Source organism: Patiria miniata, unplaced genomic scaffold, assembly GCF_015706575.1.
Source record: "Patiria miniata isolate m_02_andy unplaced genomic scaffold, ASM1570657v1 HiC_scaffold_2, whole genome shotgun sequence".
NCBI lineage: Eukaryota > Metazoa > Echinodermata > Asteroidea > Valvatida > Asterinidae > Patiria > Patiria miniata.
Genome location: NW_024037058.1, coordinates 10,510,132 through 10,535,679, shown reverse-complemented (window position 1 = coordinate 10,535,679; position 25,548 = coordinate 10,510,132). Strand labels below are relative to the sequence as shown.

The 25,548-nt window shown below is 39.6% G+C and overlaps 1 protein-coding gene across 3 annotated transcripts; it reads right to left on the bottom strand.

Moving 5' to 3' along the window:
• Positions 1 to 1,692: 1,692 nt before the first annotated feature.
• On the bottom strand, positions 1,693 to 24,571 carry LOC119726479 (serine/threonine-protein kinase TBK1-like). 3 transcript variants are annotated; one of them, XM_038198185.1, is made up of 19 exons: positions 24,503 to 24,571; positions 18,682 to 18,819; positions 17,288 to 17,428; positions 16,560 to 16,689; positions 13,836 to 14,017; positions 12,124 to 12,281; positions 11,602 to 11,715; positions 10,954 to 11,133; positions 9,908 to 10,107; positions 9,305 to 9,363; positions 8,806 to 8,897; positions 8,288 to 8,525; positions 7,517 to 7,638; positions 6,895 to 7,011; positions 6,072 to 6,173; positions 5,845 to 5,941; positions 5,162 to 5,257; positions 4,341 to 4,573; positions 1,693 to 3,263 (listed from the first exon to the last, which is right to left on the bottom strand). In XM_038198185.1, the coding sequence occupies exons 2-19, from the start codon at positions 18,811 to 18,813 to the stop codon at positions 3,134 to 3,136; spliced, it is 2,523 nt and encodes an 840-aa protein (XP_038054113.1). In that variant the 5' UTR covers positions 18,814 to 18,819; positions 24,503 to 24,571; the 3' UTR covers positions 1,693 to 3,133. The 3 variants fall into 3 exon arrangements, with proteins under 3 accessions (XP_038054113.1, XP_038054112.1, XP_038054114.1); XM_038198184.1 differs by lacking the exon at positions 24,503 to 24,571 and adding an exon at positions 24,066 to 24,222; XM_038198186.1 differs by lacking the exon at positions 24,503 to 24,571 and adding an exon at positions 22,977 to 23,057.
• Between the last annotated feature and the right edge of the window lie 977 nt (positions 24,572 to 25,548).

Genomic DNA, 25,548 nt, shown 5'->3' with positions numbered 1-25,548 from the left:
GACGAACATTCAGAGCAAAGTCTTGGCTGCCTAAAAATGAAATTCAATGTCCCCAAAGTAAAAAAGAAACCCCAATTTGATCACATGTGCAAAACTCACGCGAAATTGAATGGCTGATAATGAAACTGATTAGAAAAATTAGGAAATTGGCCGGGAAACCTATAATTAAATTTATATTTTTTACATAGATACCATACAAATATTATAATGCGCATTACCATACAAAACAGTTGTTAAAAATATTTATCTAATACAGATTAAAATGTAAACATTAGTCTGAAATATAAAAAGACATTACATATTTGCAATTACCCGGAAACGTGCCAACCGATTCAATGGCACAAGCCTTGTTCAAAGTGAATACAACACTCAAATCAAATACTTTGTGAAATTACTGTGCATGGAATGGTATAATTTGGAAGACAACCAACATCAAACGTGGTTTGAAAATAAGGTGCCCGAGGACAGCGGTTTTATTTTACACAACAGTCTGGGCAAAATACATTATGGCGTCTTGAATGTAGGCTAAATGACAAGCAGGTTATATCGAATTAGGTTAATTCTTCTTTCTGATTCATGGCTCTGGAGGATTCTGTTTAGAGGGGATTTAAGTCCGAGAACCACCCAGCATCGTGGAGTCCTGCAGAATTAACACGGCGAAGCCTCCCTCATTTTGTTACTGCAACTCCAGTTTACCCCTTGCTACTTCCGACGGATAATGAAACAAAATACAAATTTAAGAAGGAAATTTACAAAATATGTAATACGTGAAAAAAGCATCATTATTATCACATGCTCTGGACAGAAAAGAATTTACAAATGGTGAAAATATCAACAGTATACAATAATAAAATATATATTTAGATATATATTTAAATTATATCTATATACTTTCGAGTTAAATCAAAGTATTGGCCCCTATACAGTATTCTGATGTTCAATACAGTATATTATTATCTTTGGACTAGATGCTTATAATACCCATGCAATTCTGCGTATTATAGCCTTCAGAAGTGCATTTTTAATACAACAACGTGCTACAATACTTCTGTTTTGTTAACATGTCCTAGCTCCACACAACTAATCAATCATCGTAAAATTCTGCTTGTTACCATTTTGTTTCAACATTCATAGTTTAGATATAGTCTTCAATTTTCATTTGAGCCGTTTCTATTCATTGACACAATGACATTTAACCAGGTAACATCAAGTAATATATACTACCCCCACCCTTCCCCGCCTCTTTATTATTGGTTCACGCTAGTCCATGACACCACTTTTACATTAGATCAAGCAATAATCTTTATTCACCAGCACATATAAGGCCAAAAAAAAAAAGTCTCCGGTTTCTGGTATGCGCGCGCGTCGCCGTAGCCATGCGCGTCGGCAAAATGAAAAAGGTTTTTTTTCAATGAAAGATGATGTATCAACACCGCCAAACTCACTGGTTTGACTGGAATTCTGCTGCTGCGCAATTTCAACGTGTTTTTAGATGGGGTTATGATCGAGAATAAGCTTTATGTGGCCTCTCTGGACTCCCATATATTTTCACTAAGTTTAGTCAGGCACCATTTGCAGTCATCAGCCGACATTTGAAGCAAAAAAGTCGGGTAAAAAAAAAAAAAAAAGCCGCGTCGCCGCACCACTTTTTGGACAAGCTCCATACCAGAAACCGGAGACTTTTTTTTTTTGGCCTAAACAATCGATGCTGATTTATTAAAGAAAGCTTTAACGGCCTTTTTGGTCCTAGTATTTAGCACGAGTATCTTTCTGTTTCTCCTTCTTGGCTATACTTGCTCCTTCCAAATAGTTATTTCCATGGTAGCTCTCATTTGGAATAAATAACTACTGTGTCATCAATCCTCGGTTAATGATTGTTTATTCTACATTTTTGTTTGGCACTTTCGGTTTTTTTCTTTAAGTTCTTACACTTCCAAAGTTTCATTGTTATCGCTATGGTTGTGTATATATGGTTTTTAATTCCCAACCTAGTTTCTCAGGGCAGTTGCGTTGGCCCCATGACGTTTGAACCCCGCTCTCAACCCAAAGGGTCGATTTGAATTGAGTGTAATTTATTTTACTGTAGAAACTGCGGGTGAAGGGCTAAAACCCGACGGCTTTGTTGAGGTCCAATCCCCCCTTAGCCCCACTGCTCGAATACTTGCAATGATAGGTCGGAAATGACTGAACTCCAAAAACTATCCCAAGTCAGATTTGACCGGGAATCTGGTTTCTATTTGAATTGGTAATGTTTTTTCCAGTCAAAATGACACCCCTCTGAATCAATTGCTGGGTCATCAGGTTCAGCTAAAGCTGATGGCAAAAGTGTCATTTGAAACTCTTCTGGATCAATTACTGGGCCATCAGGTTTAGCTAAAGCTGATGGCAAAAGTGTCATTTGACACTCTTCTTGATCAATTGCTGGGCCATCAGGTTCAGCTAAAGCTGATGGCAAAAGTGTCATTTGACACTCTTCTGGATCAATTGCTGGGCCATCAGGTTAGGCTAAAGCTGATGGCAAAAGTGTCATTTGACACTCTTCTGGATCAATTGCTGGGCCATCAGGTTCAGCTAAATCTGATGGCAAAGTGTCATTTGACACGCTTCTGGATCAATTTCGGGGCCATCAGGTTCAGCTAAAGCTGATGGCAAGAATGTCGTTTGACACGCTTCTGGATCAATTGCGGGGTCATCAGGTTCAGCTAAAGCTGATGGCAAGAATGCCATGTGACACGCTTCTGGATCAATTGCTGGATCATCAGGTTACGCTAAAGCTGATGGCAAAAGTGTCATTTTGACCAAGAAATATATTCGTTTGACCTTGAATAGTATCAGGTAAAATACGACCCAGAGTCTGTGTTTAATTGGATTTGGGACTTGTTAGTATGTGGTGAACCCTCCCCTACGAAACAAAATGTTTGGTACGCCACTGTCCCATGGTTAAGGTATATTTTTCCATGGATGAAAAATAGATGTTATTGAATAGGATGTATTCCGATGGATTGAAAGGACGTGGAAGGAGACGAAGCCATAATCCTCTCGGCCTGCGCGGTGGGTCCTTTCTGCATCTCGCCGTCAGGCGGAGCGGCAGGTCGGCATGCAGGGCGTCCTCTCCAACTTGTGGTCTTCATGTTCAGCATCCGTACAAGTCGAGGCTAGGATCGGAGAGGTCTATCGATATATTCTGCATTTCCTCGGTCAGGTCTTGACTCTTCTTCACCATGGCTTGGGTTTCCGGTCTCCGAATTTGCCAGTCCTGCAACCTGCACATTCAGAAATAAACAATTAGACAGGAAGACATCAGCGAAATCATACTCTAGTGATGCAATATTCGTTAGCTTTAACAATTCCTGATCAGAGCCGTATCGCCATACGAGGGGTACTTATTTTGGACGCCATTTCTGTTCCAAGATTGGGGAACAATTATTCTTTCATGAGACTTCGAGGGAATTGTAATGGTTTTGTAAGCATTAGTGACAGAATTATTAGAGAAACTAGCGACCTGTTCACAACAGTCCCGTAGAGTTGGACATAAAAATGGTGTCCAAATTGATAGTTGTGGCAACTCTCTTCTGTTTACGGCCCTTAGCGTGTCACAATCACTGAGCCACCAGGCGATTGTCTAGAAGATGCCGTGTTTTCACTTGCATTGAAATCTTGCATATTCAGCAGTTATTGATAACAATAATGATATTTTCGAGGGCTAATCATCCTTACTCGCCGCTGAGATGCTAAACTGCGAAGTACGCAGCTACAACGTGGTCGGGCAGAAATCTCATTCTAAAAATACATTTGTCAGATTTTACTAGAAACCAGTTAAATTTGACTAGCCACTCAGGGTCAGCTGGGTGCAATTGAAAATCAGTCAATCTGACTAGAAATTTTTGGTCAGTATTTAATAGTTATGCAGATAACTAGGATTTGAGTCAAATCCAACTACTTTTGCTAGTCATAGTATGAAACTTTGCATGCTTATGTTTCACTAAATTCCTAGTCAATTTCAATAACTAGGAAAACCAGTCAATAAGGTTAATTGACTGACTGTTATTTTTAAAGTTAAGGCATGTAAAGGCGCCTTAGGCAGCCGCCATGCAACCCATGTCTGACCACGGAGCACAGCCAGATCAAAAGTGTTAATTCTATCTTTTTTTGGTGTCCCCTGCTTGTTTTTGTTTCCCAAAATAACTCTGTATTCATTAATTATGGTCGGTGTCTTTTCTTAGTTGTAGAAAATATAACCATGTTCGGAAAACTGCCTGTAATCAAACTTTTACCAAAACAGGCACCAACACAGACCGCTGTTGAGAACGGCCACAATGAAACGGTTTCTCGTGACTTACTCTCGTTTCAAGTCTCGGGACATCGGCACCCGCAGGTCTGCAAATCCAGAGTCTGCTAGATGATGGACATGATTTTCCCCACAAGCCAGACTACCTCCCTCGCGTGGTCCGATGACGACGTAAACACTCCACGGTGTCTGGTTGTTTGCCTCTCGGAATTGCTTTGGTTCCCCCAGCTGGACGACAGAGGTTTGCGTACTCGCTGAAGTGGACACCAGGCGAAGAGTTTCATTCTGACAGACAAAAAAGGGTCGGAAAGGTATATCAAAAGCTATATAACACAAAGTAATGTAAGTATTAGCCTGGTAAACCTTCCCTGATTCGTGTCATGGATTCTTGTCTTGTCGATACTTTCACTACTAAAGTCACACCAAAGGAAGGCCGGTTCATTCTCGAATGAGGGAATTTTTGTGACGGCACCATACGACTTTGCAAAAGTTGAACTCATTTCTGAGACCCGGCGAATTTTGCTCTGAACGTCTCGTGACGTCAAATTCGCCAGGTATAGGAATTCACATTTAAAAATGTGGTATTCTTCAACAAGACGGTTGCCCACTATACACGAACGCGAACTCGAAGCAAATTCTACGTCGCAAATAACGTTTGTTGGGAAATTCGCGGAAACTATACTGCTAAGTCAATTTCGTAACATGAACTCGGGGCGTACGTATAATGTCACAAATGTAAATTTTGTTACCAACGTCTTTTATTATCAATGCGAAGTACTTATCTGAGCGATATCAAATTGTTTTTCTACAAATTTTAGAATCACATGCTTTAAATTCCACGTGAATAAGTTAGGAGCTGGAGGCGCCACTCACCGTGAACGGGGCCTTGTAATGAAAACTGTTTGCAGCTTGTGGATGAGAAATATCACTTTCAATACTGTTTAGTTCCTCTTGACATCTTTCTCCCAACTGCAACAAAAAAATACTAACACATATTAATATCCTGTCGTTTGAAATTCTTTACCGTTGTCCTTTTCAGTATATATGTACAACTATCTAGATCTAGTTTCTGTTCTTCGGCACAGAAGTAAAATACTAGTTACAAGTATTATAACCGCAAAATTTGTTGAACAGTATGTTGGTGTACTATAGGATTTTTGGTTACTTTAATACTTGTATATCATTCAAATCGCATGGAAAGATGCTTCAATTTCGTTCCAAGACGTCGTTGGGCTCCGTTGTCAATTTCAATTTCAAATTTACACTAATAGAGTTCAAATGGGGTGCATTTAAATTCACGAATGTAACATTGTAATTCTTCCTAATATAGTTTGTGAAAATTCATCTCATATGGAGATTTTTGGCGTTGAATTAAAAAAAACCCAACTAAATCTTGTTTTGTCATTCATTTAGCGCTTCGGTCATTCAAATTCAAGGCATTTCCTGAATTGCAAGGGAGGAGAATGCAAGACGAAAATAATGACACCTTAAAATGATATCTGTGATGTTCAGTCGAGTTTGACTGCACCTTGTAATGAAATAAAAACCTACGTTACCTTAGTTATAGCTAGTTCTTCAGTAGAAAAGTCAGACACCAGTGGGGTCAGGCTTTGATCCACTTCGGCGATTCGCTGCCTGAAGGAATAGGCTGTGCTGTATTTTGATATAACGGTAATATTGCATTAGACGATATGGCACGGAGCATAATTGTGTCCAATAGTGTCAAATGGTTATCTCAAATAGTGCAAGTGTCATAATATAATTTCAACGAGGCATCACTCACCCGAACCACTTCATCATCTCGGAATGTGTCTCCAGCCAATTAGTTTCACAGTGTTCATGAACCAGAGAAAGCATCTTGTGTAACGTGTCGTTAAACCTGATTCTGTAACAGATCAGAAATAATAAATTTAAAGTACCTGACGGAAACATTTGTCTCATTTACCGATTCGAACTCTTTAGGTTAGTCTTTGTTTTCTTACTATCAAAAAAGAAGCGGTATTGAGGATAAAACGAAAAATGAAATCCACAAGCCCTACTCTTTTTAATTTTTTTTAAATCATAACACACGAACTAAAGTTCCAAGTCATCTCAACGCAAAATGTGGTGCAAATTTACGCCAAGCGTGCTTTCTGTAGTCTGTTACTTTATAAAGAGGGAAGTTTTACTCTTTTTTTTTTTACTATATCAATTAATTAATTTCCTTAATTTTAACGTTCGATTTTTTGCATTCAAAGGACTGCCGCAGTGTCACTGCAGGTTATCAAGATATGTCCCAAAGTCCAAAACAAATATAAATAACATGATTTATGCAAAGGTATACCCTTAGGGGTCACGTTATCTTCAAGAGTAACACCTAAAAAGTTTGAACGTCCACTTCATGCTTAAATTCCAATTTCCCGTCACTTATAGCCTAAATTGATTCTTTGTGGTGCAGGAGGAAAGGATAAGGTTAGATTATGGTTAGGGGTCAACACAGTTATGACCTTTGTGCACAAGTGTATATGGAAATGTGTCACTAAGGTGCAGTGTCCCGTAAATATTATAGCTATGTTTGTGATCGAGTTGTGAAGACACTAGTCGATCTGTGACATTGCCAAGCTTACTTCTCCATCTTGTGTATTTGCTCCGCATTGAACGTGAGGGAGGTCTCCTTGCTGTCCCGGCAGAAATTTGAATAGATTTCCAGAAGCAAGAACAACATGACTTCAAAACGGTCCACGCTGTATTACGGAGAAGATAATTACAACAAACCAGTTTTAACACAACATTTTCTGAACAATTTCTTAGATACAAAACGGCGTACATACATCTTTGTGTGTTTGTTTCGTTGGAAAATTGTCCAAAATATGGATTAGTGTGCATAACAACCAAACCACATCATACAATATTATGACTATATACAGGTACAGTGATTCCTGTCAATGAACCCTTCCTTATAGGCTAAGGAGATTTTTGTCGTCATAAGTTATACCTTAGGGAGACACCGGACATTAAGGAGACATTTCAATGTCTCCCTAATGGCACAACTAACGTCGCAAATAGGCTAGATCGATGCTCATGGGAAATTGGGGTTAGGGGTCATTAAGGTTGGGAAAATTGTGTGCACAACCCTATGGGAATGTCATCCTAAGTTACCATTCCCCGTATAATGACAATGAATAAAGTTGTGACTGACGTACTGCCTTCGAACTCACTTTTAGTTTTTGAAATGGTGCTTCTTCTTACCATTTGTCCCTTGGATGACAACGAAGCAGTTTATTCCATTCCTTCGTCAGAACATCTTGATGCACTATTTGATGGTGGAGCGACCTCAATGTCGCAGCCGTTTGTTCTAATCGTAACGAGAGCTGAACAGATAAACAAAAAGTCAAGTCCCATGCAAGGTAACGGGGGCTTGACATTATAGTCTACGACTAAAGTTATGCCTTTTCAAAAAAACTTCTTTTGTAAAATTAATTAACAGTCATATTCTTCACTTCTCCGTCAACATGTTTGTCTTAAATAATCCGTCTTTCATGATTCTCTTGGCATATCGTAAAAACACAAAACACATTTGAAAACCTCGTAAACGAACCTCGCTCTTCGTGAACCACACTTTCCACCTTCAGAAACAGCACTTTGAAAATTGTTTTGCCTTTTATGCTAACAAATCAAACAGTGCGGCAACCGATTGCGGACCTCCCACTTTCAATTATCCATATACTGAGAAATTAGTATATTTGGTAAAACTCGTTCGGCACATGTACATAAATAGCCAAACTGGCCAACTCGACACAACTCTGCATCAGTTCAAACGTGGAAAACGTCTGGATCAAAATGAAGATTTTTTGTTTAAAAAATGAGATCTTTCTTTGTCAAAATGTATATGTCAATAGGACACATTTTTCAGTCAAATGCTCCCAAAAAATGAGGTATAACAATAAACAATACAAACAAGGATAGACAAGGAACAACACTTTTAAGAGTGTATTATATGCTTCGAATGCAGAACATTACCTGCCGTATATTCCCCATTTCCAATGCAACCTCGTTGCCGGAGATTTCAAGGGCGGCTTGCTTTCTGCCAAGCTCGATCTTTTTCCCGTTGGCAATATCTCGGAAAGCGCCCACAAGCGTCTGAGTCGCATCGATTCTTGAGCGCATGCTCTGTAGTTCCGACGGCAACGTCTTGTTTTGGCTTTCCAGTTTATTCAAGTAGTATTCCAGGTGCTTCACTTCTTCTTTTATTACCAGGCTGTTAGGGGATGGTGAAAAGAAATGGTTATGACGGCAATAGATAAATTGTACATTTTTCCAAAAAAAAAACCTTCCGCTTCTCCACAAGATCGTAAGCGAAGTATCAAATGTGTTGAAGTAGTGCTAATGTTACCAGATGAAAAACGCTCAATCAAAACTTAACGACTATTTTGCAACAATGATTCTGGTAAAAACAATGTGTGAAACGTGGTAAAAATGTTGCTAAACAAGTTATGATGAAAGGAGCTTTAAGTTTAAAAGATACCAAAGAAACTCACGTGAAGGCCTTCACGGCTGCGTTCATTAATTTCTGTATCAGAAGTAGCAGTTCTTGTTTTCGTTTGAGACAAAACACGGCAGCGATGCTTTTCTGAAAGAAACCAATAAATATATATAACATATATAATAATATATCTAAATTCCGTGGGTTTAGCCCAAATATTATTCTTCTGGGCTTTTCCTTCCACCTCTAAAACTGTAATTTCCTCTCATTGTCTTCTCTCTACAGCTTTCTTTAGGCTTCCGAGTTTACGTGCCAAGGGCACTATTTGGGAAATCCTTGGCTTGGTACCAGAAGTGTTAAAATAGAAAAGATATAGAATAACTGTTTTGCAAGCACACGATACTGACGCGATAACAAGTTTCGATGCTCTACCGATCTAAATAAACTGAAAAAATGTGAAGAAATCCTGAAATTAAGAACTATCCAACGGCACCCTGTTAGCATCCTGTAAACAGTTTATCATAGTGATCACGACATTCATTTTTGAAACTCACCTTTGTCGCAGGTGCATCTGTGCTCAATGAATACCTAGATGGAACATCCGGTACGGTTGCTGTATAACGAAAAAACCACAAAAAATCACGGTTTAGGTTTTATTTAGAGCTAACGGAGCATCCTACCTTGATGGTTGACCATGTCTGTCGTCGTTCCAACAATCAAAGGAAAGTTGTAACTTTAACGGAAGTAACAAGTTGGGCTGGAATATCAATTTAAAAAGCCTTCCTGGTATAAAAGTACATGAGAGAATTTTTAAAAAATGGCAGTTGTCGTTACTAGAGAACTATACTTGTCTAGGGCGATCACGTTTTAGTTACTCAAAAACAGTCTGGCAAATCAATGCGTCATAAAATGCCTCGAATAATGATGCCCTAAACATTCCAACAATGAGCGGGTGCACATTTTTGGTAAACAATGTAACAGATTTCAAACTATTAATCCAAAAATAGCTTCGCATTTGACAATATCGATTCCTTTATATCTGATATTCGTTTCAATATTGACCTATTGACACAAGTTGTACGAGAGATCTTCGAGCACTGAACTACTTATGAGTCAAGTATCTTGATTAAAAAAAACCCAGATATTGATGGCCTTACGGATGACAGGGGCGACTGGCGAGACAGAGCCACCAAACGTCGATTTGAAGAGAAATATGGGATTGGCCGGCGTCGTCTCAGGGAAGTCTCGGCACGGCACGTTGGATTCTGGGTAAAATACGGCATCTCCGAAGACGTACATCTGATGGACAGATTGCAATGACGTCTGTATGGCAACGCTCTCCTGAAACTCAGCAAACCTGCAGAAACATTGAGCGGAAAATCACTATTTTGGATGTCATGTTTTTAGAGAAACAATGGTACGGATTGATTTAATGTTCAGAACATTAGGCTCCTTGCAAATAACCTTATAAACAAATGGCTACTCTATATCGTTGAAGCTGTAAACTTAAATTATACTTCCAATATCTAAAGAGGAAATTTATGTAGGTTTTTCTTCCAGAAGTATTGGGTGTCACAAATACATTAAAACTATTGCTGCAATATTTCTAATAATGAATATCCTCGGTAGTGTGTTATAAGATGCAAACATATTTCAATGTTAATGTTAAAGTTCTTTAAAAATATACATATATATATTTCATAATTTGTACTTGCTGACGTGGCAGAGGAAACGAATCGGATATGCGAATGAGTTAATGTAGGCCTACATATCCTCAGAGTTCAAGCGTTCACCTTTCTTATAACCAGGTCAAGTTTCATTGAAAAGCCTATTAAGTCGAATCGTGGCGGTATATCTGCCGAATCCGCCAAAGCAGTGCCACAAACTCCGGTTGCTCACAACATCATTTGTAAGTTCCAGCCTGGGTCGAATCAGGTGGGCAATCTTAACATTTCGTGATGGAAGATCGAAAAACGTTACACAGTTTGGTCAGAAAACGTGTGGTGGCTCTAAACAACTACGAAAGTTATGCAGGGCTGAAGGCCACCGTGAACAACAAGTCCAGCAAATTGTAAATGTGTGCTGTATTGTGCTATTGTGCTATTAACCTAGATCACGTATACCGAAACGTTTCTGCTGCACGAGTTGTAACCAATCAATGTCTTGCTCTCAGTTTACTTTATTAAAGACATATTGTTCTTACGAATGTCTTGGATCAATGTATATTTTGAGAGGCTGTGACGTCACGGTGTAGAACACATCCAGGACAGTCATATTAACGATGGCCTGACCGGTGTCAAAAAATGTCCTGAAGGACCATATTCTGGTCACGTCACTTTCGAGGAGACCAGCCAGCATTTCTTCCAAATGAAAGCGCAGACCTCTGAATAAAAAACAACAACAACGACAAAACAAGGTAAGCAACGAGAAAACGTCGTCTATAGGACAAACAACAGAGTCTTGGAAGTAGTAAAAACTTACCCAGCTCTTCAAGTACTCAAAACGAGTGCAGAGAAACTGGTCCCCGACCAATTTGGTCTGACGGGGTCTGGTATGTCATTTTTTTTTTTGGGGGGGGGGCAAATGTGAGACTTATCATGTCTAATTCGCAGGTGGTATTGATAGTCATGATTTCAGTCAGTGTGGGATAGGCGAAGCACACGAAAATGAGGCTGAAGCAAGTCAAAATCACAAGTGAAAGTCAGTCAGTCAGTCAGTCAGTTACTATCGGGGAGTCAGTCAGTCAGTAAATCAGTCAAATACAAAGGCAGGACTACACTCTGACCCTGACTTGGTGACCTGCAAAAACTATCACAATAACCACATGTAACTGAAATAGGAATATACTCACTGTGAGAGTTGAGTCGTCTTGGGTAACTCTCTACTCCAGTCGATCGGTGCATTTTCCGAGTTTCTTTGAACTCCCGAAATAATTCCTGACGCTTTCAGGGTCGTCATCTGGTGCCTACGAAAAATGTTGTACATTTAATGTTGAGTTGTGTCCTAAATCGAAACAATCACATCTTTACTACAAAGCCTGAAGTCGTGGGTTCGAGTCCCAGCCGAGTAACTAAGCATGTGAGTGTTTTCTCGCGAGCCTTCGGCTTAGTGGACTACAGTGACATAAAATACATCGGTTAAGAGCAAAACGCAAGCATTCATTAATTAAAACACACGGTGCAAATCAAAATTCCATAATAATGAACACAATTCCGTTACATGAGTTCTTTAATTGATATCCTTCGTTTCTCAAATTATGCCATTCAATGTATTGTAAAAATAACAGAAATTCCAGGAACTATATGATTCTTTTTTTTTCAGTCACTTGCAAATTTATATTTGTTTGGCTTTTTTGTTTTGGCAAATGACTTACATTGTGGACCGGTTCTTTCTGCCCCCGTATGGTCTGAAGGGGAGCACCCCCGTAGCGGCGTGATAAAGCGTTACACCTATGCTCCAAAGGTCTACGGAAGCCGTGAACGGCCTTACAAGAGGTTTCCGAAGAACGGCGCGCTCGTACACATCTGGGTGCTGCAAGAAAAAAAAAGGGAATGGGTTGATTATTGGGCATCGCAACAACCTCACATGATGTCGAGCACCTCTTAACTGCTCTCTCACCCTGGTATTGGATCATTTACATATCGATATTTGTGTATACCTATGCAACGAGAAATAACCTGGTGCCTGCCTGTGCTGTACCTCAGCGGGTTTTTTCCCCGTATGTATCTGGGGTAAAGACAGAATCAATTCGTCGTGGCTTGAGTTAGGAAAACACGATTTTTTGTTTCAAAGTTTAAATGTCGGCAATCCTATCCAACCAATATGCAGATCACATCCATATTAATAAGAGCAAATAGAAAAGGAACTGATTAGTTTTGAGGTGTGGACGTGATCATTAAAATTAACGTGAAAACACGTAATACACGTTGGAAATAACAACACCAAATACACGATACAAATCCATTACGTGCTAATTGCGGTATCCAATCTAGCCTTTAGTCAAGTCCCACGCGCTTATTCGGACACGTGACGCACCCCGGATGCTGGCACGTAAAAAGACTAGCCCCTCGTGTCTTCGCCACTCGACTGGTCTTTTTTCGTGCCAGAATCTGGGGCGCCACGCGTCCGGGTCATAGACACGCACGCCTTGACTAAAGGCTTACTACAGTACTGGATACAAGGGTTGAACATAAAGTATGTTATGGGGACGACGTTGGCGTCGTACGCTACCGGATTTCCTCTTGCAACCACCACTTCATTGCCATATAGGATATCCTAACGACACGGATCCTGAGATCCTGGAGCCGGTGTACTATGAAATTTGGATTATGTGAAATACGCACTCATTGGTTGCATGCCTATTATGTAAGGATAATAAGGACTGTGGCAGCCATAATGTGAGGGCTAAAAGGTGAAAGAGGACAGACTTCATAGAAGTCTAAATTTCATATGACACCGGGATATGGCGGATCTGTTGACTGGTACCGACCGCTTTATTCCACCAAATGCACTGGATCCGGCTAAATTGATCTGAGCTCTCATTGGATAGAATTTTGTTCAACCGATGACCTTGGGGCCAACATGTGCACGTGTGCACAGAATGTTCACGGAACACATGGTTTTGAACTTGGCGAAAGCAGCCAAGAATTGAGTTTTCTTCGAACTAGGCCTTGACGGCGATTGGTGGTCACCATTGCAATTCCCTATATGGGCTAACGATTTGAGGAAACCGGATTTAAAACTGAGATGTGCACCTATTTTTTTTATCACGATTGCTGCATGATCCCGGAAAGCTCTGCCTAATGACTTCCATATTGTGTCTGTATGTGTCTATGAATTCTCAACTTCGGTTAAAAAAATATCATCAAACAAAGTAATCTCGGACCAAAGTATAACAAAGATTTACGAGGAGACAATAAAGGAAGCAATTAACAAGGTAACAATAAAGGAAGTATGTGTATGCGTTATTATTTAAACGGTATTTATTAGACTTTCAAGGAAACCGGGATAACATATTTAGTAATCAGTAGAGGGAAGACACGGATGATTACCTAACTCAAAATGGATTTTTTTTTTAATACTCACCAAGTATTCTTCAGTCCCATAAATGCTGACAAAGTTCTCGCCCTCTGCGAGTTCACGAGCCGCTCCAAAGTCAGCCAATTTGTACACGGAACAGCCGTCGGGTTCGTAACAGCACATGATGTTCCCCGGCTTGAGGTCACGGTGCACTATTCCTTTGTCTTGAAGATGTTTCATGCCATGACCTATGTTAAAATGTAATTGGTTTTTTTTCCAAAATGGTTTGTGGTTTATTATTCATGCTGACAATAATATATTATAATATAAGTAATATAATTAATGAGCAAAGGAAAACAAAACTCATCAATTTAATTTGGATGAAATTAATGTAAGAAATTATCACTTAGAAGACTACAAAATGTACAAATGGCAGTGCTGGTGGTTTTCAAGCAAACCGAAATCCACGAAATATGTCTTCAGCTTTCAAATTTCTCAAATCACTCAATAATAATGGCCGGTTAAAGGTCTCATGCAATGCTACTTTTGTTCATGCAATCCTTGAAAATGTACCTTTGTATCCCATTTAATCTTATTTTCACTTTTCGTTTTGCCATTTTCAAGGTTGTTTTTGTCCATTTTTGGTTTTCATGCTTATGCAAATATACATATTCATGGGCTTAAGTGTGATGTCATTTCAGACAGAAAATAAATGTTAGTTATTTCAGCACAAAACGTTGCCAGAATGGTGGATATTTTATATGTCCTATATTCTCTTTTCTTTGGCGATTCGTTGTTTTGTCAGGCCAATGTGCAATCATTTCTCACAAATGTTTTTAATAAGCATTTTGTTAGGTTCACAATTTGAACAGAAACCCCTTAACAGAACAGTGTCTTCCTGAAATGACATCACAACAACAGCGTCCTTCAGTTGAACGGAAAGCATGAATAATTTTAAATGTTTAAAGAAGTGCACTTTCCAATAGAATTAACTAAAAAAAGGATGTCAAATAGTTTTTGTACATTTTAAGAGGAGTAGAGAGTTGCAAAAAAAATATGTTCCTCAGAAAACTTCATTTCACAGACCCTTTAATACTTATGCGAATTGATTTCAAAATACATTCGCTGCAAAATGCGCCTGATTTGAAATGATTATGTTCAACTGCGATTTCGCAGGCAAAAACCGTGACAATGCTCACTCAGTGTTGTCCCAAGTGATTGTGAGACAAACATTGGGACTCGATCCCACGACCTCCCGTTTACTAGTACAGACGTCTAGCTGGGGTCGTCTTGCTGGGGTCAAACTATTATTTGATTGAATGGAGTGGGGTTTGAAACCCGTATCATCTCTGAGTGGTCCCCGTTTGCTTTTTCCCCAGATTTGCACATTACTATGCTGCTGGCTTTGGGCTTTACGGGTATTGGCTTTTGACTAGCACCCTAGTCAAAGCTCGGGAACCGTCAACAATAGCTCAGTCGGTACAGAGCACCGGTTCAGGAGGTCGTTTCTTTGTTCAACTTTTCAACGCTTACACTATAGTAACAGCACAACTGAATTTTTTTCACAAATCGTGTTAGAAGAAAATCCTTAGTTACTGTATTGGATGAATTAAATTGATAACCGTTGACACTGAAGGTTTCTGATAGGGGGATTTTCCGCTTGAAAGCTAAGCCCATATCACGCCATTTCGGCTGACTCAGCAAAACTTCCTCTTTTCAGGTCAATGCACAACGGGCATTGTCATCATTGAGTCGTTGACAAAAGACAAGAAAGTAAAATTCCCTCCAAAATACCCTGTATAGCCCGACCTCTCATGTGACAGTCAGTTTTAAAAAGGGTAAAAATCTATTTTAAAAAGATCATCCGACAGCCAGCATTGTTCAGTCATAGATCTCCATGGTCTGATGTTCGATGATCCAAAATCTCGTGATGATGATCACAATCCCCCACCAACAAAAACAAACAAACAACTAACTGACAGGTCATTTCTATTTTGATTGGGATGTTTCAAACAGTGTTTGAGCTCAACAATTCCTGTTTGCTCTCCATCACAACTAAACATCTGATATTTACCCATGATAAGCATGACGTTTCAGTTGTTTCGAAATTAGGCCAGTAGGAAAAAAACATGTTTAGCGACCTGCCTTTTTGAAAAAAAAGGAGGAGGCCCCCCTTTTTCCCTCCAAAATAATGGCGCCCAAACGGGCTTTTTTTTTTCAAGATGGCCGCCAATTTTTTTTATTTTTTTTTTGGCCACCACCTTGACTCAGGAAATGACATGCCGTGCATCTATATATGGGCTAGTTGCAACAGACAAAGAGGCCAAAATGATGTCACTGTTTAAACTCTATCATTTTGGGGCTTTTACACAAAATAGGAGGCGGCCACGCTCCATGAAACTTCCAGCCAATCAGGGATAAAGGGAGGGTCGAACAATCCAATCACAATTAAGTGGGTTGGGTTAAGGACAACTGATTGTAAAAGTGAGATAGTTAAAGTATGAGTTGAATTCAATAGAAGGAGAAATGGCTTGGAATTGAAACATTACAGGGGGGTTGTGCGTGTGTCTCTCTCATACTCTCTCTCCCTTGTATAAGTGTCAGGGATAATCTGCACCATTAAGAAGGGAGATTGGAATCAGCACTGTTGCCACGCTACCCAATGACAGACCGGTGCTGATTCCCAGGGGATATGACTACAACTACTTGTAAATGATAAACCGCTCGGAAGACAGCAAAGGTCTTTTACAGAATATACGACCTTCCCTGCAACTGATGAGGTCTACTTACTGACGTCCCGGAGAAGGATCTTGAACTCCGTCTCGGCCAAGCCGAAGGAGTTCTCGGGTCTGTCCAAGACATTGAAGAGGCTACCGCCCTCACACAGCTCCATGATGATGACCCGGTCATGGGAACTAGACTGCAAAATTAAAATCACAAAAAAGACGGATGTAGAATGTAAGATATTTGGATAAAATAAAGACATAAAAAAACATAAGTTTACAAACCGGATTGATATCTCAACATGATAGGCGGGTTTTTATATTATTTTCATACAATCATGTCGCTGAAACATATCGAAAACACTTATGCTGATACTACAGGCCTCAAAGTGCTGGTATGAACTGACATAATACAAATGGGTCCTATGAATCAATCAATTCATAATTCAAATACACTTTTGGGGGTTATAAAAATAAGGGCGTCATTCACGGCCTGTAACTGAATTTTTTTTGGAGTGGAATTATTTTATGTCTCTTGTGGATTCCGTGCACTTCGTGGCGAGTGTGTACGCACTTCGTGCATATCAAGGCCTACCTACGTCATATCATAAGTCAAATCACAAGCAAATCACATGTCAAATCACGAGTTAGTGTTAGGGTCACGTGAAACTGAGGGTGTATACATAATATAGTCACAGTTTATATATAGCGTACCGCTTTTGATTGTGGCTTGTAATTGACTCATTCATGAGAACCTGTAAGGACTTGACTAAACAGTGTGGTACTTGAACTTACATCCTCCTCGATGGCCAGCAGTTTCACAATATTGGTATGTTTGAGCTTAAGCAGAACATCGAACTCCCTGTGCTGCACGCTGCCGGGTCTCCGATAACTCACATTGTTGAAAACCTTCACAGCTACCCTCTCGCCAGATTTCTAGAGAAAACAAGAAAACCAAGAAACCAAGATTTACTTCCCCTCCTGGAGTTGTAGTACACTGGTTGAAATGTGAGGGTCTTTGTCGCGTAACTTCTGACGACTTTACGCTATCATCCGCGCCGAAATGTAGACACTTTTTTTTTTCTCTCCAGACACTTGGCCGGTGTAAAATCAAAAAAAAAAAGGGGGAGGGGGCGGGCTGATCCCCGCCTTCTAAATGCGGGCGCTCTTCAAAACTGGCCATTATTATGCATACTGCAAATTATATACCCATTTGCACGGCGAATTGTACTGATTTTAAGCGGGTTATCTTTTTGGGGATCGATGTCAGAACTCTCTAATCATTTATTAAAATAATTGCTGAACAAAAAAAATGAGTACAAAAAGCGGCCGGGGGCTCTGGATACGCCACTGCTGGTACATGAGTTGACCGGGATAAAGTGGTTGTTAGTGATGTCAGTGAGTTTGTTGGTGATCCGGTAAATCATTGTTAACTTTGGAGATAGCTCTTCGGTGTTGTAGAGTCCCAACCAAGTTTACTTAGCGTGGTATTGTCATTGCTGTCGCTGGGGTAGTTGTTCATGACGTACCGGGCAGCACTATGCTGGACAGATTCGATTTTGGTAATGTTCTCAAGTTTTTTTGTGGGTCCCATCATCACAGCTGGCATACTCAGCAATAGGCCGCACACGGGTATAGCAGCGGGTCTTTATTTCACAAGGGCCGTTGCTCAAGTTGCGTCGTAGGAAGCCAAGGGGTATCATGCACTTCTTGGAGGTGGTGCCTACATGTCTGTTCCAGGATATGAAGTTGTCCGTGAGTTCTATGCCTAGGTATTTAGCTGGTCACGGGCCCCTACTTGATAATGCGATTGTACAATAATGACAAATTGTACAATAATGATAAATTGTAGTTATTCACACTGCAGAAGAACTTGTCAAACAGAGAAACAACTACCCCTGCTACAGGCCATCAGCCCGGAGGTTTGCAGTATCAAATCAGGGCATAAATGATTATAGTGCGTATGTGCAAGGTATAGGCCATGGACATTTGAAAAAGGGGTGATAACATCCAAAAAGCTGCCACCGCTGCAATGCTATCACATATTTTCCAACTAACGTTTATTCCCTCAATTGATATCAGTGACCAAAATTTTGGACCGAAACTGAAATAAATTGACCGAAGAACCCTCTTAAACCCACAAAAGATAACTCTTTGATGGTTGACAGAATGTCATAAACAATACCGACCTTTTCTCTGCCCCCAAATACACTGCCTGTAGCGCCTTCCCCCTTCTTATCGTCCGTGTAGTAGATGTAAGACTGCGTGCTTCGTAGCTGTCGAGGTTCTTTGCGTGCATGTACTTGAAATCGGGAAAACATAGTATCCTGGAGTGAAGAGGAAAATGAAGTTGCGTTTTTGAAACTTTTTCTAGCACAGTGGACAACGAGGCTTCCGTATGTACTAACGGCTGTTAACAACTTTAAGTTAACGACTGTACGACTGTTCTCGGTTGTAACATGGTTACATTTTGCCGAAGTTAAGCGCGATCAAACATGATTTAAAATTGCCGCAGTTATACTCATCGTCATGAAACGCTAACGGTACAATGCAATTTATTTACGGACACGCATAATATAAAGTAGTTTGGCTTCCGGTTTCACGGTTTAATGCACACAGTGAAGAAAAAAAAAACGACCTAGGCTTGCGATACCATAAAAGGAAAGGCATGTAGACCTACGCCTACTTCACTTGACAGTTTTATTCAAATTGCATTGTACACGATATTTGAGGTAAGCAGCAAAAAAAAATGTAGATGATGTGCGGGTAACAAATTCCTTTCAAATTTCAAGTCTACCGGGGTTTCTGACCGTTGTCGCTTTGTGTTTAGTGTTGAGATAATGACTCTCCTTAAGGTAAGACAAACTCACAGTTGCAAGCACTGTGCCGTCAGGAATTTATACTGATCTCGTTTACGACGTTTTCGTAAAAACAAAATGTAGTGACATAGTCAAACAGTTTTACTATCGTAATCGTTATTAATACAGCAAAAAAAAAACCACCCCGATGTGTAACAAAAGAAATCCTTATTGTTTGCGGATTTCTGTCACTTTAAAACAATGACATCACTCACTCAAAAATGTAGCACTATGCAGAGCTAAAAAAAAAACCTGTCACTCAAACCAGCAAAACACGACCGAAAAAAAGGATTTAAAACGCAGCTATTGAAATGAATTGGATGGAAAGCTGAACAAGAAAAAACATGCACTGTCAAAGTCAAACGGTTCGGGAAAAAAATCTATGATTCTATGATTCTTAAGCTCGGCGCTTTTTATAGTTTTGCGCAAACTTCTGACTAAGTGTTAAAACTTTTCAAGCCCACTTTGGATGAACTCATTCATTAGTGATCCCCCGAAATACGAACAAAAATTCCATGACGATTCATAAGCAAAGTATAGAGCAAAAATGCTGACAAGATAAAAAGGACACGCCTTAATATAACACTTTAGTCATCTCTCCTAGGCGCCCCCCCCCAATATGTTGTGTTTCCAGTATGATTATTGCCACACAAGATGGTTCTCGAACCATGCGTCTCGCCTGCTTTCGCGATTATCTTTAAAGAGTGACTATACTGAAGGTTGCCATGTTGCATCTATGATTCAAGTTTGTTTCCAATAGGACTTCAACTTCCAAATGAGACCAATTGTACATGTTCAGCCTATTTTACAACTTGACCCAAGATGACCTGTGACCTTGGTATGTGACATTTGACATCATTATCATGTGAAGGTTCCCATGTTGCACCTATGACCCAAGTTTGGTTCCAATTGGACTTTAAATTTGGCAATTAGGCCAATTTTACTAAACTTTAACCAAAATACCACATACGTACTCACATACATAAATACATACTACATACAAACTACATAAGGACAGACATAGTATTAGCATAGTCTCTTTCCTGAACAAAGTTCAGGCGAGACAAAAAGGAAAGGCCAGTAGGTGGGGCAGGCGCGATTCTAGAGCCAATATTTTTGTTGGGGGGCTAGCAGGGTTGATCCAGATATTTTTTTCAGGGAGGCGTGCTGAAATGTAGACCGGTTATTTTCTCCGGACACTTAGGCCTCCGAAAATCAATAGGTGGGTGGGGAGGGGGGGGGGGGGGCTCGTGCCATATTTTCAATGGGGAGCGCTGATAAAATCCTACAATCAGGCACACTATTTTAACTAACAGTGTAAATATTAAGGTTTGAACCATAGTGTCAATGTGTTTAGGCATGTGCCCGTGTGGAAGGCTAAGGTCCATGACACCCCTCCCTCTACCCCATACCCAAACAAAAGGGAATAAAAACAAAAACAAAACGACGTAAACAAACACACACCCAAATGGATCGTTTCTATGATAAACTTGGCCAACATCATATTTTTTTTTAGCTGTACATGGCTGTACCACGTAATTCCAATCTGCTTAAATCATCAACTACCGTGACCTGATTTTTGTGCAACCTTTTATGTCATCCGTCACAAACAGTCTTTTAGGCTTGGTCACCATGACTTTTGAATATCATCATTGTTTGTTTTTGTTGCATTTCATTATGTAACTCACACATAAACAGAAAACCACAAACAAGTTACAAATAGATTCTAAACGCAAAGTGTTAAAATGCACACAGCAAAAACTGTCAAGCAATTAAACACTTTTCAATAGACAATCTTGCTATAAGCCTATCACTTTGTAAACATGTTTTAATACTAAATACGTTCAGAGTATTGATGGTTAATGTTCAGCTATCGATCATGTATGTTTAGGAGCTGGACACTTAGTTTTTTAGCTTCTAATTTTAAAAACTTTTAACAAGATTGTGTTTAATTGCTAAACACAATTTTTGGACTAACAAAAACGAGGGGTTGTCGAGGATAATATAGTAAACATGTTCAGACTATTGATGGATAATGCTGATATGCATACAGTAATCCGTAAGCCTATCACTTTGTAAAAATGTTTTAATACTAAACACGTTCAGAGTATTGATGGATAATGTTCAGCAATTGATGATGTATGTTTAAGGGCTGGACACTTAATATGTCAGCTTCTAAGTAGACAACTGATAGAAAGATTGTGTTTAAATGCTTAACACAAAACTCTTGGAGTGTGTACCAAAAACGAGGGGTTGTCGAGGATAATAAAAAGCCATACAGTTACAATGTACTTAATTTGCATTGTGATCCTCTTATTTCCACTGTATGTGATCTATTTCTCCACAATACGAGCATATTTTATTCAAAAATTGTTCCCGTTTCTCAGAACACCATGCAGCGTGTATAGTGTGGTGTAATAGAATAGAGCACGTAACGCACGCGCAACACGGAAGTCACGGAATCTTTTTTTTATCAAAGCGGATACGGTAATCCGTATGGGACGAAATTATGTCACATCTTGGCATGGTACGTGATGGGGAAGACCCCCACTCATCCCCAATATCTTCCCATTGAAGTTGCATTCCCGTGCTATCTTCTGATTTCGTCCCGCCCCCCCCCCCAAAAAAAAATAAGCCCTTTTCTAAATTCCCATTTTATAGGAATAAAAACGTTATTAACGTTTGAGTGAGACATCGACCGAAAAAAAAAAATGCCCACGTTTAGTCATTGAATTGTTATGTTACAAATTTCGACATTACTTGCAGCCCAACAATAATTCGCTTCTTGTGAGTTAATCTGGTTCCCAGCTTAACGTACTGTCAATATCATAATGCACGGTCTAGGAACCAGTCTGCTCTCATGGCGGATCTCTTTGTTCTAAAAAGTAAAAACCTTTATTTATTTATTTATTTATTTATTTCTTGTTTATCCTGGGGAGACCTTTTCAGTGGAACACTGTTTTTCAAAGGTGCCCAGCATTTACAACAAGCATACAATAGTATAAAATAGAACAAGCAATTAAAACATTACAAATATATAATTAAGAAGATTAATAAACAGTAAAATGAAATGAGACAAGGTTAATCACAGTTATTACGAGGGTTTGTAAACGAACCAACCAAAATCAGATTTTTTTAGTGTGGGGAGGGGGTTGAAAAGTTATTTAGAGAAAAAACTCAGAAAATGTTGAACAGCATGGCGAACGACCCTTCGAAAACCCAGATGTAAATAAAGCGTGACTCATTTTTCTGAGGGCTACTCGATTAATCACACGTGGCTTTCCCTGCGTTCCCGATTTTTCCCTTTTCCCCGTTCCATGCATTCACATGTATATGCTTTGAAACTTGAATTGAACAACTCCTAAAATAAATGTACCAGTACATTTTATGGTAACATGAGTGTATACATTTTGTCACAAGTGAATCACAGCACAGCTAGTGAGACACTTATTGTTGTGGACCAAATTCACACAAAGGAAAATCCGAGTCATCGATATGAGATCGATAATTTAATGAAATTCATTGACAAAGCATGTAAACTTGCCTATGAACTTAGTCAATAATTACACAGGATCTATATCGGACAGAAAACCAATAGCATGATGTTTAATATATCGTGTACGTACCGTATATATGTAAATATTTCCATGGATTTCACAGTTCTATCTTTAACACGTACCGGCAATGTCACGGTCCAGTCTGTGTAACGCTCTTTTGTACGAAACCCGCCAAATTTCAACGTGATAATGTTTTTCGCGCGTAGCTAGACTCTGAATATTACAAACGAAACCACAGTGGGCGTATTCATGCGTGATACTATAGTTCAGGAACCTGACCATGATAGGTGCAAAGAGCAACATGGGCGTAGATAGCAGGGGGTGGGGGGGGGGGTTCAATAAAAATGACCGTGCTACGCCACTGAGCAAGTGTCAACTGCATGTTAAACCATTTTTTTTGGGGGGGGGGGCGGCGGACCATTTCGGAAGGGAGGAACAAGACTCAGGTCTCATGATGATAAATCTTGTGAGTTAAGCGATTGACAAAGTAGTATTTTGCCATCGTGCATATTTGCCATCGAAAAATAAAACTCCCACGTTTTTACGAAATACTACTATTACTAGGATGTTGGAACGGTCTAAAGCATCCTGTCAAATTATGGCTCCTGGTGTGAAGTTATTTTCAAAAAAATATTTTTGCATAAATTTCCAACGGTGGTCGGCCGACCACCGTTGGAAATTTATGCAAAATATTTTTTAAAACTATTTTTCAACTACTGCTCCAAATTTAACATTTTTTCAGTCAAAATTGTGTTTGCTATTGGTTACATGTTTATGAACGGGTGCAGGTCAGCTAGACTGGTTCCTTTACCTTACAATTTTCCGGCATCTATAAATTGATCCATTTTATCTTTAGTGGAGTCATGGAACCAGACTACTTGAACTTAGGATGTCACGTTTACACGTTTAAACGTGTAAACGAAAAAAAAAACCCCAACTTTTGTTTTTCTTGGTTTTTCTTGCATTTTCGAAAACAAAAGTTCAAACATGTCAGTGTAACAATATTTGATCTATTATACTAAACCCTCTGAAAATTACAGCAAATGCCAATGATGTACATTGATATATTTAATGACCCGAACCTCACCACCCAGATCACCATGCACCGTAACAACCAACATTATCCTCAAACAGGGTCACAATCATCACTCTCTTCACCATCATAATTGTGTCATCCTCGCCATCCAACCGGGAATATCCTTATCACCATCACCACCCTCACAGCGAGGCATTTTCACCCTCATCAGGCTAATCATCTCATCACTACTTTTATCATCATCACCACCGTTACCGCACTTTTTACCAGCACTTTTATATTCCTCGTTATCACCATCGACGTCAACTACATCGTCTCCCCCATCGTATTGTCATTTATTATGCATTTAAACTGTCTAAATCCAAGGTTCATAAATAAATCCAAACAGGATGTCCATGGCCAAACAGAAACGGTTGCTTCAGTAAAATCCCGAGGATTTTGGAAGAATCCGCCTTTTAAGATAGAAAAATGTTTGCAGCCTCCAGCTGAGCTGTACTATAGGGCTAAGAAATCACCCTGAACCTAACAAAGAAACTATGAAATAATAAAAAATAATTACCAAAACACGTATCACCAACCAAAAAATGCAGATTTTTTGTAGACCTATTACGTCTCTGTAAGACCCTAGCTCTCACTGACATGCTGATAAAAACACGTACGCAAACCCATCCATCGTTTATGAAACGAGTAGCTATGCAACGAGCGTCCTTAGTTACCACCCTCATCGTCACAAAATATGCACGTGTCCTGTTATGTGGCGTCATACAAACGAGCAACCAATGAGCAACCGACGGGCAATCCAAATATGTTTTAAGCATCATTTTGCAAGTCATTTAACCCAAAGTAACGGTTAGTATCTTCCACTTCAAGAGATACGTGCAGTGCATGCAGACGATCGAGAACAGTTTGCTGAAAGTTGACATCACGTCACCACAACTTCCGATTTGCAAACCGTTATGTAACCAAGAGGGCATTCCTACCTCCATGATATAACCTGGTAGGCCTATAATACGCTGATAGTTGTAGGCCTATACGGGTACGGTGAAACACTTGTCTTGACCATTTTAATTACTGTGACTGATGAATTGAATCCCAGACACTTAATCAACAAAAATAATGACAAATATCGTACTCGTCTCCATGAAAACGGAAAATGTAACTGATCAACAAGAATTAGTTTCCACGCAAAGAAAAATTCCTCATGTCAACACAGCCAGATTCCATGGCAATAATATACATGTTGACAATGCCTATACCTCCCTTGAGCGCACCGTTGACGTCACGCATTGAGTGCGTGAATTTATCGGGAAAACACACAAAGACATGACGTACATGTAGATAACCTTGTTGAACTCTCTGTTCTCCGTAGCGCACCAACGCAAACAATAATAAACACTGAGCTCTATGGTCCTAGCGCGGATGAAGGACGTAGTCGGAAAGGGAAACTGCCAATGGCAAGTTATAGTCCGCTTTAAAAAAAAGTTTCAAGTATGACGTCAACGAACACATGTTCCATTCTTGTGAAAACTATACAATTGAAGAGGACAACATTAATCGCGGCTAACGAAAGTGGTCATGTCATACAGTGTGTACCAGAAAAAAACG